At 26.6% G+C, this 13,566-nt stretch overlaps 3 protein-coding genes across 3 annotated transcripts; all 3 read right to left on the bottom strand.

Annotated features, from left to right (window-relative positions):
- Window positions 1-1,519: 1,519 nt before the first annotated feature.
- On the bottom strand, window positions 1,520-2,433 carry LOC127283618 (heterogeneous nuclear ribonucleoprotein A3-like). Its single transcript, XM_051308606.1, has 3 exons — window positions 2,335-2,433; window positions 1,998-2,132; window positions 1,520-1,634 (listed from the first exon to the last, which is right to left on the bottom strand). The coding sequence occupies exons 1-3, from the start codon at window positions 2,405-2,407 to the stop codon at window positions 1,609-1,611; spliced, it is 234 nt and encodes a 77-aa protein (XP_051164563.1). The 5' UTR covers window positions 2,408-2,433; the 3' UTR covers window positions 1,520-1,608.
- Window positions 2,434-2,674: 241 nt separating this feature from the next.
- LOC127283797 (uncharacterized) lies at window positions 2,675-7,014 on the bottom strand. Its single transcript, XM_051308893.1, has 5 exons — window positions 6,632-7,014; window positions 6,064-6,472; window positions 5,133-5,233; window positions 4,757-4,966; window positions 2,675-2,819 (listed from the first exon to the last, which is right to left on the bottom strand). The coding sequence occupies exons 1-5, from the start codon at window positions 6,969-6,971 to the stop codon at window positions 2,806-2,808; spliced, it is 1,074 nt and encodes a 357-aa protein (XP_051164850.1). The 5' UTR covers window positions 6,972-7,014; the 3' UTR covers window positions 2,675-2,805.
- A 3,779-nt stretch (window positions 7,015-10,793) lies between these two features.
- On the bottom strand, window positions 10,794-12,225 carry LOC127283619 (neuropeptide-like protein 31). Its single transcript, XM_051308607.1, has 3 exons — window positions 12,059-12,225; window positions 11,750-11,947; window positions 10,794-10,935 (listed from the first exon to the last, which is right to left on the bottom strand). Exons 1-3 carry the CDS (start codon window positions 12,120-12,122, stop codon window positions 10,922-10,924), a joined length of 276 nt encoding a protein of 91 aa, XP_051164564.1. The 5' UTR covers window positions 12,123-12,225; the 3' UTR covers window positions 10,794-10,921.
- Between the last annotated feature and the right edge of the window lie 1,341 nt (window positions 12,226-13,566).

Genomic DNA, 13,566 nt, shown 5'->3' with positions numbered 1-13,566 from the left:
ATAAACTATACCTCGCTTGAAAACAGTGTCGTAACTATCAATTTTATTCTTAGAACTATCATTATATAGAGAACATGTTCTTGGAATGAACTTAAATCAAATTAAATAGATAATTCTCTTAAATTAATTTTTTTTTGGGGTTTTTCAAATACTTGACGTCACTCCCCCTCTAAAACGTTTTATCATTTTACTTTGTTCCCCTATATTATTATTTGTCATTGAATCTTATAAAAAACATATATATTACGGTGTTTAAATTTAAATTTTTTTTTACAATTTAAAAAAAGAAAGTTAAATTTTAATTCCTAACAAAATTCTATAAAAATCTCATCGACTTTTAAAGTTGATGGTTAGGGTGTTAATATTTTTTTGTAGCTGACTTTTAACTTCAAAAATTTTACTCCCAATGCTGCGATTGACGTCAAGTCCTTAAAATTTTCACATTGTTTAACATAAAAGCACCAATACCTGAACGATCGGTATTTTGTATTAAGATAATTCAATATAATTGATAAAATGTTTGTATTTTCGTTTTATTTATCTTTTTAAGGATACTAATTATAGACAAAATTAATCAGAATAGATGTTTTAATTAAATAAAATGATGAAATTGTTCATTTGCAGCAGAAGTTGGACATGGTATTTCGAAAGCCGTAGTAGTAGAACATGTAGTTGGGCATTAGATTAGTAAATTAAATGATAATTTATTTAGTTACTTGGATTGTTTAATAAATTAAATAATTTAATTAAAGTATACTTAAACTAATTATCTTAATTAAGTTAATTAAACTGATTGAGTTTTTTTTCTATTTTTAAACTCTCCTCTATTTTTTTTATAAAAAAATTTCAAAATACTGATAACAAGGTAGCTTTCTTTATTTGTTCTACTGTAATAATATAACCTTATCCTTGACGAATTGGAAACCCGTTTGTTTAACACTTCAAACTCTGAAGGCTTGGGAATTACCAAAAAAAATAGAAGTGCAACCTTGAATCGATATTAGAAGAATCATAGAAATTATAATTTACATCTCGGTAAAAAGGCTTGAACTGAAAAAAATTAAGAACTAATATTCGATAAAATTATGAATTTATTAATAATAAAATATAATTTATGAAATTCACTCAATTTTTTAAATACCCTAAAAAAATAGAAAGAATTATGAAAAATTTAATTCATTTTTATTTCAAATTCAACTCGTATTTCATTAGGCGAATATATTTCGTATAAACTTTTAATTTCAAAAATATTTGTAAATTATAAATTCCGTTGAAGAAAAAACATTTTTAGAATTTTTTTAATCCTAATTAATTACTTCTGAAACTCTGCTATTCTGCATTATATCGACATAAATGAAAAGTGATTCTGTTTATATGGAATTCATTTTAATTTTTTTTTCAATTCCATTTATTTTTCAGTTTAATTTACAGAATTTCTTTCTGTAAATATTCTGTACAAAAAATATAATATACTTTAGATAACGGGAATATAATAATAAAATATTTTTAATTAAAATTTTCTTAGATAGACAGATATTAAAAATTTATTGATAAAATTAATACATAATGTAATTTCATATTATTACAGAAAAATCACTTTTATAGTCATCATCTTCTAAATAAATTAAATTCACCTGTAAAAACAGAAATTTTTAAATTTAATATAAAAATACAATTATTTTTTTATAAAATTAACAAATACTAATTTTTTTTTTTAATTTCAAATATTTATGAATTTCCCATAAAAAAACTAATTTAAAATGAAAATTCTAAGTATTGATTTTTATATGGCAAATCCATATGCAGCCCCCTAAAATGATTTCTCGAAACCTCTTTTTTGTGATGTAAAAAATATTTATTAATCAACAATTCATGGTGTATTTGAAAAAAAAACTAGTGAATAACATTTTTATTGTTTAAATTAAAAATCATATTTTTTTTTATAAAAAATCGGAAAAAAATGTAAGAAATAAAATAAATATTTTTAAAAAACTGACCATTTCCAATGGGACTTCTTATAAAGACATCAGCATCATTACGTCCATTGTATCGACCATAATCATTGTAATTATTATTATAACCATAATTCCCTTCATAATATCCTCCTCTATTGTAACCACCCCTTCCTCTTCCTAAAAATAAATTTAACCAAAGTTTTCATATGTTTTCATATATTTGTTAAAGAAATTTTGGTCGTATAAATATAATAAACGAATATATTTTTCTTTATAAACTAAGCAAAGGAAAAAATTAGTTAAAAAATATTTTTATACACCATTATTTTTTATTAAATTTTTATATTTAATATAAAAAAAAATTTAAGTAATTTCTTACCATATTGCGCTTCATTGAAGTTGACAAAAATCAAAAATATTAATAGGAAAGCGTAAAAAAATATTTCTTTCATGTTTTTAATATGTCAATACGAGTAACAACTGTAAATAAGTACACGTTGAAGTATCCTTTTATACATCTCTCATACGATAATTAAACTAATTGACCAATTGTTTCATTATAATTCTCAAAACAAAATAAATTTTTTTTTTTTTGAATGAAAGAAACAAAAGTTTATACATTTTTTTCTAGGAATACCATATTATGCAATGATTATTAATTGCATAAAAAATATTAATAAAAGTTTATTATAGGTATATATAATTAAAAAATACACATATTATATTAATAAATTATTATTTATTTTTTTACAGAGTTTTTATGACACATAGTCAACATTATAATTTCTGCCATATATACTGATATTTTTTTCAGCAAAAATATCCTCATCTCGTATATTTGGTGATGTGTTTAATTGTATCCAACTGAAATAACGCATATTTATTATTAAATAAAATTAATATAATTCAAATTAAGAATTTTTACTAATTATTAAGTAATAAAATTAAAATTTCTTTTCCTAAGTTTTAGTGAAAATGACTAAAAAGTAATAGATATTTTTTTTACTAATTCAAAAGGGAGTTGGAATTAATAATGTATACGAAATTCGAAACGAAACACTCAAAAACAATGAAATAATATAATATTTACAGATTATTTTATTTATGAAAGGAAAGTTTCTCGATATATGTATTACTTTCACTGTAGTGCTTGATTGATTTTAAAATAAAATTTTTTCCTTGTTTTGAAAATTTTAAAAATTCAATAAAACTATTAGAGGGGAGTTAGCATGGTTGGGCTACCTTTACGGTTGGGCTACACCTGTGTTTATGGCTCTAGCACACTGGCGCCCTCTATTTTATTATGCAAATACTTGCTAGTGATGGCAACTAACTCTTTACGTCAGTTACAGTAAAATGCAATTACAATAAACATTTAATTTTTCAAGAGAACCAAAATAAGTGCTAAAATGACAATCCAAAATTTAAAAGTTTTAAGCATTATTTAGCGTTATTGTTATTGTTATTACGTTTGTTTAACATGTTTTTGTTTACAACGCCGTTCTTCATGGTTGGGCCACCCACCAATTTTGAAATATTATCATACGTCCAAACATCGAAACATCAATTTTTTATAGAAAAAAAGAGTCAAAGATGCTATTTCCATTAAAAAAAAATTGGTTTTAATAAATTTTGGTACTATTTTTTAACTTTTTAGACCAATTTCGCGAATAATCGGATTTTGGTTCAGGCGGCTAATTTTATTTTAATTTCAGATTTTATTTTATCGCATTTTCAGCTCAATTTAAGTATTTTTCTGCCATTTGCGGGTCCTTTTTGGACAATTTCTTTCATTTCATATTGATTTACTATACAGTGGCCCAACCTACACGACAAAAAAATTTTTTTTTTAAATGCCTGTAACTTTTACACTTTTGACCCAATCATTTTCTGATGTTCAGAAGAAACATTCCACTTTAGTGTATTTTTCCAACCATATATACGAGAGAATTTAAAATTTACACTAAAACGGAAGTTATGGGCACAAGTCAAAATCTGGCCCAACCATGCTGAGGGCGCACTCACACCTTTTGGCTGCCTGCCTGCCTGCAGGAGTTGTCATGGCAACGTGAAGGAGTAACAGAGATAGTAAATTCAAATTTGAATTTTCTCTCTCTGTTACTCCTACACGTTGCCATGACAACTCCTGCAGGCAGGCAGGCAGCCAAAAGGTGTGAGTGCGCCCTGACTCTTCCCTACTATTTTTAAGATTTAAATTACGCAGAGACTTATTATATTCGATTGAAAACTATTTGTAATAACGTAATTAAATGAAATATATGTTTTTAGATTAAAAAATTAATAACATCTGTTTTTAAAGCAGGAACGGTATACTGCCAACTTAAATACATAATTAGCGGTAATAAATTTCAAAACTTATGAAATTAATTATTATTCAAATAAATAATAATTAATTAGTTTTTACTTAAAAATTACTAAATATTTGTACTGATAAAGAAAATATTTCTGATATTGTTGAAATATTAGAAAAAAATAATAGTAATTCAAAATCACTGTGCGCAAATGATGCCAATCTAGAAATCTAAAATTCCGGTCAGGATTATTTTGAGTAACTTAAAGTTTGTCGCTTAATCAATTCGATATCCAACTCAAAATGAATTGCAACAAAAATGAGTTCATGTTTTTTTTAAAAACTTTTCATACTTGAATTCATTATAATGAATGAAATGAATGAATGAATGAATTATAATGAATGAATGAATGAATGAAAGAAAAAAATATTTTTCGCTTGAATTTATATATGAATATAAATTTTTAATTGAGAAACTAGAAATACGTACTTCCTCCATATCCACCATTCCCACCAGGTCCTCCACCATATCCACCGTATCCTCCTGGTCCTCCACCAAATCCTCCATATCCACCACTCCCACCAGGTCCTCCACCATATCCACCGTTTCCACCTGGTCCTCCACCAAATCCACCGTATCCTCCTGGTCCTCCACCATATCCCCCACGTCCTCCACCATATCCTGCATAACCACCATAGTCTATATAAAGTCAATTGATACATTATTTTATTGACATAAATTCCTGATCTTGATTCCATTAAAATCAATCCTCCATAGAATTATAATTCTTTAAAATTAGTCGGCAACAACTTTAGTCGAAATATAATGGAATGACTCTATAAAAAATATTTAAGTAATTTCTTACCATATTGTGCTTCATTGAAGTTGACAAAAATCAAAAATATTAATAGAAAAGCGTACAAAAATATTTCTTTCATGTTTTTAATAAGGCAATACAAGTAACAACTGTAAATAAGTACATGATGAAGTTTCCTTTTATACATCTCTCATAGGATTATTAAAATAATTGATCAATTGTCTCATAATTCAAAAAAAAAAAATAATATTTTTTTTTTTTAATGAGTGAAACAAAATTTTATACATTGTTTCTAGGAATACTCTATTATGCAAAGATTAAGTATTAATTGCATAAAAAAAACCGCTGCCAAGTTTAAGTATAAACATTTTTTTTTTCATTTCATGAACACTTTGCTTCCTCATTGAGATTTTTTGTGATCAATATATATGGTAACTTATTTAGTATTATAATAATTTTAAAATGGTGTTAAGTTATATTTTTTGGGCGGTTACTGAGATATAGAGTTTTAACGTCAATAACTTTTTAATATTTTATAATTAAAAGTTTAATACTAGATCAATTGATATTCGTTTTTAAATACACTAAAAAAAAATGTTTAGTCAGAGCAACCAAAATTTTGTTGGGCCAACAAGAAAGTTTTGTTGGTATTTAAGCAAGCAATCTATTTGATTGAGTCAACCAAAAAATTTGGTTGAGTGTATTTTGTTGGCATAACAAAAATTCTGGAAATTGAAACCTCTGTTCTAAAACTGAAGGTCGGGAGCTCTGACCACACTGGACTACCCATCCTTGTGAGAGATTTAAACTAACTGTCCTCTTAAGCTGTAAGCTTAGAGCGAATCAAATTATTTGGTTGTCGAAACCAAATTTTGGTTAGGACAACAAACGATCAGTCATTACATATGTTGGCATTTTCAAATTTTGGAGTATAAGTTTTCTGCCTTCTCTTATAACTATATTGAAAACTTTCAAATACGAACATTGCCGTTTATTTTCCAAAAGAGCATGGACGAAAGGTAATCCAACAGTCTGTGGTTTTCGATTAACACCAATTTGAGTAACAGCACCGAGTATTGAAAATAACTGGAAAAATAGAGAAGGAGCAGTTTTAAAAGTTCCATCCACAAACCAAACATCACACATGAACAGTTGTGTCAAATTCTCTGAAGAAGAAAAAATTATAATTCTCCCACAATCCTCATCGTCTTTATCGTCGTGATAAGAATCGTATAAAAGAAAGTTATTTCCACCGAGAGTTTGACTAAATTGTTCTGGAATTTCTTCTAAATCAGCGATACGAATAGGGTTACTGGGCATTTGTCGTAAGCGAGCACGAGAAATTTGTTTCCTAAGATTTGGCCGGTCAGGTAACTGTGCCAGGATTTCTATATATAAACATAGTTAAAGTGAATTTTTTCACTTAAAATTGAAATTTTAGTCTTTAATATTTATTAATTTATATTAATATTTATTAATATTTATTAATTGCATAATTTAAATAACTGGTTTTTGTTTAATCATTAATGCTATTACTGAAAATCTACCTGATGGGACATTTTTCAGCTCTCTACGCATAATTTGCGCTGGAAGTAACTCCGCATGATCTTCTGCAACTCTCTTGACTCTACTTTCAATTCGCTCAGCATTGACAGCGTCTCGGTTTGGAGCATGGTTGTGTGGAGACTGTTTAGGCCCCTTGAAAAGTGTAATATTTTCCAAATCGATAGACGTTGTTGCTCGTGCGTGGCATTCATCCTTCTTTTTACAATTCCAATAAATACGACTGAGTTTATAATTTGTTGAATGCTTATAATATAAAAATCCAGAAATACTGAGTCTGACACTTTTATTTGTAGGAATTACTTCTAAATTTTCTTGAGCCATAATGAACTTGATTTTTTTACTTGAAATTTTGATTTAAAGTTATGCCAATGGTTATAAATAACAAATGACTTTTTTATTATTAATAACAATGAAGTTAGTCGGGCATATCTTGGAAACGATTGCAATTGTCCATTGGGACAAAAAATTTGAAAAAAAATTTCATTGGGAAAAATGTCCATTGGGAAATAAATTTTGGGAAAAATGACCATTGGGAAATATTTTCATTGGGAAAAATGGACATTGGGAAAAAAGGCGTTGGGAAACACGGATTGGGAAAAGTGTCCCCCTACCTTTGGTACAAACTATTATTATTTAATTATTTTATTAGATGCAATATTTTCCTCAAAAAATGCTTTTGATGTTAAATAATCAAAAATAAATCTTTAATAAAGCAAAAACTACCATGAAAATAACCTAAAATTTTCAGCAACTAAGCACCCTTTAACCATGAATCGTCACATATAAAGATTTTTTTAAATAAATAATAAAAAAAGGCAGGTTTTTCAAAATTTTTCAATTTGAAAATGTTAATAAATCTGGATAAAATAACAGTAGGATATTCGCTAATAGCTCAATAGATGTGTCTTGAAAAACTCAACAAAATTAATGAAAATCATTTATAGGTGTCTTAACATTTTTTTAAAGTTATGGGCAAAAAACGATTTAAAAAAATTTTCAAATGCAAAAAAATAATAGTTAATCTTTATTTTCCTTTAATTTCAATATTATACCAGAGTTGACAACTGCCGCAGTACTGATTCAGTATTGGCTGCCGAGGCTGGGCAGTCTGTACTGAACCAGTACTGATATTTTCATTGTATCCGTACTGGTGCAGTACCACCCTACCAGTACTGGCAAACCAGTACTGAGCCGATATTGAGCCAGTATTGGCTCAAATAGATTTTCTTTTTGATTAATACTAGTTTACAAAAAGTTCTAGAGTGAACCCGATGAATCAAGTTTGCCATAATGTTTTTTAATCAATAATATTAATAATAAAAGTTAATTAATAATAAATAAGCTTAAGTTAGGAATAAATAACATATTTATTTAATAATTATTCAATTTTAAATTAAATTCTTACTCAAATTGAATTTATTAATTAACGTTCTAATTAATTAACTGTCGGATATAATTAAAAGTAATAATAAATTAATTAATTAAAAAATATGTAATTTATGCATACTATTAACGGATATTTTCATTTTTCAATTAATTCATACATAGAATTAATGATTAAACGCAAACCTGAGAAATAAATAAATCTAACGCATGGGGGGAATCGAACCTACGACCTACGGACTACGAGTCTAACGCTTTAACAACTACGCTACGCACGCTACTTCAAAACGAATGCTAACTTTTTGATGCTATTTAAACTTCAAAAATACCTAACAAAGAAAAGTGCTTAACATCATTTAGTTAAAGTTAAGATATTAAATTATATTTTCCAATCAAATGCAATTTATAAAATATAATTAATTATATGCTTTATGATTATTATCATGAATCATCTCAGGTGAATTTTCAAAAAAGTGTAAATATATTTTTATTAAAAACGCGTTTTTCGTTGTTTTGAATCATTGGAAACATTCATTTTTTGTTGATAAAAAAATATTTGATTTTTGGACTTAGAAAATTTTGCTAATCGATCATGAGGGCGATCCATGCGGGCCCCTACGATGGCCCTCATCTATTTTGCCATAAGTGTGAGTGTTATTTTCAAAAAAGTGTAAATATATTTTTATTAAAAACGCGTTTTTTGTTGTTCTGAATCATTATAAACATTAATTTTTTGGTGATAAAAAAATATTTGATTTTTGGACTTAGAAAATTTTGCTAATCGATCATGAGGGCGATCCATGCGGGGCCCTTACGGTGCCCCTCATGGATTCGCCATATGGATCAGCCCTCATGGGCCCCCGCCGGGGGCCCCGAACTCTTGAGGGCAAGATCGTGGCTTTTTCCACACGGGATATAATTAATCTTTCTTAATAGAAATTATAAAAAATAGTTAAACCTACAAACTTATATATTTCAATGGTCAATAAAATTACTGTAATTTGTTTCTGGATGTTATTCTTTAGTTTTTTTTCCCAAAAAGTGAATTATAAACAAAAATTTCATGTTAAATTTAAAAATAATTTAGATAATTTTTTTTATAATTACCTAATTTCAGGAATTTAGTATTCATTATTTATTAAATCATTATATTTGTGATGAGTTAATTTGTAAACTAATTTTGTTTTATGTAAATTGAATTGAATTCAATGTTAATTTATTTATATTTGATATAATAATTGATAAATTAAAGTGAATAATAAAATAATTAAATAGTCAATTGCATAATTATATACATTATAATTATTTTAATAAACATTTCTATTTTTACTTAACTGTTTTTATATATTATAAAAACTTTGGTTTTATAATAAACATATTTTTATATTTATTTTTTGATTTTTTAAAATATTAATTTGCAATATATATTATAAGACGGAATGAAAATATTCTTTGTGTTTTCGATTTTATATAATAAAATATTAATTAGTTAGATGACTAATTTTTAGATAATAAGATAATAAGATAATATTAAACTTTAGTAATTTTTAGTAACCCAACACAAATTAAATATTTGTGTTGGGTTACTAGAAATTTCAGACACTTTTTCCTAAGTATACCAAAAAAGTATTACCTGGAGTGAAACTTATCTCTGTTGCAGTTAAAGCTTTCTTTTCGTATACAATAAATTACAAAAGTGCCAGTACTCGGCCAGTACTGAGCCAGTAGTGGTTACCAATACTGGTGCCAACTCTGGTAGTCAATACTGGTAAAATGTTATCATCCCAAAGTTACGCCAACTCTGGCGCCAATACTGGGTGCAAGTACTGCGCCATTAGTAAATTTTTGATTGGGATATAATGATATTTGACAGTTTAGTTTCGCAGTATCCAAGTATTTACTCCATTTAAACTGGAGAAGATTTATTTGAGGCAAAAGTAGAAAGCAGAACAATTTTTTAAATTTTTCTTTGGCGTCTGACTCACGTTAAAAAAATATCTTGTGAAATAAAAACTTTACTAATGAAATTTAAATTTAATATTATCTTTAGGTTATGTTGGAACCTCCCACGTGACTTAGTATGGGAAAATGTGTTTCACTCTAAAATGAGAAAAGATTTTTGTCTAAAATTTTGAGGGATGATAGATTAGGGTACAAGGAATCTCGCTGTTCTCCGAAAAATACATAATTTTGAGTAAAATTATTAAAAAATGATGTTTAAAAAGTGGCATTTTTAAACGAAAATGAAAACAAAGATGGCGGCGCACACACAGACGTTGCTTGAGTTTTCAGTGCTCCAGTAAACAGAGCCAATTCGAGCAAGTGGCCGCTGAATAAACTATGATATAATACATTATTTTACTGTTTATTACTTTAGTTTTATTATTTTTGCGTTAAGTTGTGGTAAATGAGTAGAACAGCGAAATTCCTTGTACCAAACAAAATCATTTCTCCAAAATTTTAACCCGAAATCATTTTTTATTTCAAAGAAAGTTTTAAACCACAAAAAAACGTCCTTTGCCCACATACCCTTAAATTTTAAAAAACATCGATTTGTTGGCCAATCTGATTGTATTTTGAGTTTCCTCTACTGAAAACTTACTAAAAAAAGTATGTCGTGGAAATATATGTTTTTTTTTTCCAAAAACTTGTCTGATTATTAAAATATTTTCTACCGTGTGCTAGACCACAATTAATTTCATGAATTATAACCAAATAAAAGTTTATTAGGTATATACAATATTATAAAAACTACACATATTATATTAATAAATTATTATTTAATTTTTACAAAGTTTTTATGACACAGTCAACATTATAATTTCTGCCATATATACTGATATTTTTTTCAGCAAAAATATCTTCATCTCGTATATTTGGTGATATGTTTAAATATATCCATCTGAAATAAAATATATTTATTATTAAATAAAATTAATAATTCAAATTAACAATTTTCATTAATTTTTAAGTAAAATTAAAATTTGGTAAAAATGACTAAGAATTAGTAGAAATTTTTTTAGTAATTCAAATTTAGGGAGTTGGAAATATGTACGAAATTCGAAACGAAACAAAAAAATTAGAGTAAAAAATAATCAGTCTGTACTGAACCAGTACTGGTATTTTTATTGTATCAATACTGTTGCAGTACCACCCTCCCAATACTGGAAAACAAGTACTGAGCTGATATTGAGCCAGTACTGGCTCAAATAGATTTTCTTTTTGATTAATACTAGTTTACAAAAAGTTCTAAAGTGAACCTGATGAATCTTTTTGTTTAAATATTTTGTTTATAAAAATTTTTTCACTTTGATTTTATTTTTGGGTCGCTTAAATGAAATTTTGGAACCTAAGTAGGTATATTAGGATTTTAGTTTCTATTTTTGATGGTCTATTTAATATATTAATAAATAATGATTTTATTTTTTTTATTAATTTTATTATTTAATACAATAATAAAAAACGATTTTATTTCTTACATTAATTTTATTATTGTATTAAATAGGCCATTAAAAATAGAAACTAAAATCCTAATATACTTAGATTCCAAAATTTTATTTAAGCGAGATTCCTAATGTTTATACACTGCCTTACGGCCATCTTGAATTCCCCCCCCCACACAACATGAACTACCTAATTTTGAGTTGGATATCTAATTTATTAAGCAACAATATAAATACATATAAAATTTTAATTGGGAAACTAGAAATACGTACATCCTCCATATCCACCGTATCCACCTCGTCCTCTACCATATCCACCGTATCCACCACGTCCTCCACCATATCCTCCGTATCCACCACGTCCTCCACCGTATCCACCGTACCCACCATATCCTCCGTAACCACCACGTCCTCCACCATATCCCCCACGTCCTCCACCATATCCACCGTATCCTCCATAACCACCATAGCCTGTAAAAAAAACAATTAATATATTATTTTGGTAATAATCAATAACAAAATTTAAAAATATTAAAATTTGTGGTTTATGTTTTTTTTTGGTATTAATAAAAAAAGTTATACCTTGTACTAGACTACAGCTGACAAGAGCAGCAAATACGACAAACAAGACATATAAGAACTTCATGATTTAATGTGAAATTATTGCCGACAACTGTTAGCTAAAGTAAATCGAGATCTTTTTATATATGCCTAGCAAAGATCTCTTAAAATAATTATCGTAGGAAATAATAATTACATACCTTTAAACTGTCAGGGGAAGAACCTAAGAATCACAATTAATCATCATAAAAAATTCCAGTATAAAATTAAAGAAAAAACAATTTTTCCTTAGAAATTTTATTGTTTATTTTTCCTTTTTTGCATTTGATGAAATGAAAAATAAGTATTTACAATTAATATATATATATATATATATATATATATATATATATATATATATATATATATATGTTTTATGAAGAATATTAATTATCATTTTCAGTTTCTAAAGCATATTTTTTCAAAAACTATATTTTCACACATTTTAAATGTTGATTCTGCATAAATTTTGCTCAATGGAATCGCAAATGTATGTTAGTCACAATTCCTAGAATAATTCATTCAGAAAAGCAATTATTAAATATTATTTTTATGCAGGTATATTATAATTATAAGCTTTCAATCTATTACACAGAATTCAAAAACTTTGTATTTACACTTTTTAACAATAATTTATGTAAGTAAACGATAAATGGAAAATCAAAGATATAAAATTTAAATATTATTTAAACTATAAAAAAAACTATTAAAAACATAGAACGTATCTTAAATTTGAATGTTACACTGTAAAAAGAAGTATCTTAATATAAGATGTTTTGGTAGTAACTTTTAAGTTATTTAAAATATCTTAGTTTAAAATGTTAATAATATCTTTGCCAAAGTGCTTCACATATTTTTGATAAAAAAAAATTTTAAGGTTAACTATGGCCTCTTATGTAAGATGCTTAATGTATTTTATATTTTAGTAACTTCAAATTCTGACGTATCTTAGAATTTACAAGCATCTTTTTTCTAAACATCTTATGACCCCACAAATATCTTATTTCAAGTTACTTATAGAAACGAGGGGGAATTGACTCAGGTAGTCAAGTGTACACACTTCCTGTAATACTTGTGTAATAACGTGTAATACCGTGTAATAATGCATTATTACAGTGCTGCAATAACGCAAAAAACTCTGTAATATCTCTGTAATAATATATGTAATACTCTGTGATAACGTGTAATACTTAGTAATAAGGGTAATATGAGGTGTAATACCGGTAGTCAAGTGTACACGTTTTTAACTAGTAAATTCCCCCTCGTATAGAAACTTACCGAAGTAACTTACATTTTAAGATGGAAGAAATATTTTAATTCTTGTTAAAATGCAAAAAGCATCTTAAATATTAATAAGATACTTTACAAAATATCTTTTTTTAAGATGGAAGATACCATTTTTCCACATTACATCTTATTGTAAAATTATTATAAAAAAATAATTAATTATTTAAAGAAAAGTTATAAATTATTTATAAAAATCAAAGAAA

Source organism: Leptopilina boulardi, unplaced genomic scaffold (genome assembly GCF_019393585.1).
Source record: "Leptopilina boulardi isolate dan_hultmark-lab unplaced genomic scaffold, ZJU_Lbou_2.1 LbouV2_310, whole genome shotgun sequence".
Classification (NCBI taxonomy): domain Eukaryota; kingdom Metazoa; phylum Arthropoda; class Insecta; order Hymenoptera; family Figitidae; genus Leptopilina; species Leptopilina boulardi.
Note: the sequence above shows the minus strand (reverse complement) of the source record. Positions and strands in the feature narration are given on the sequence as shown.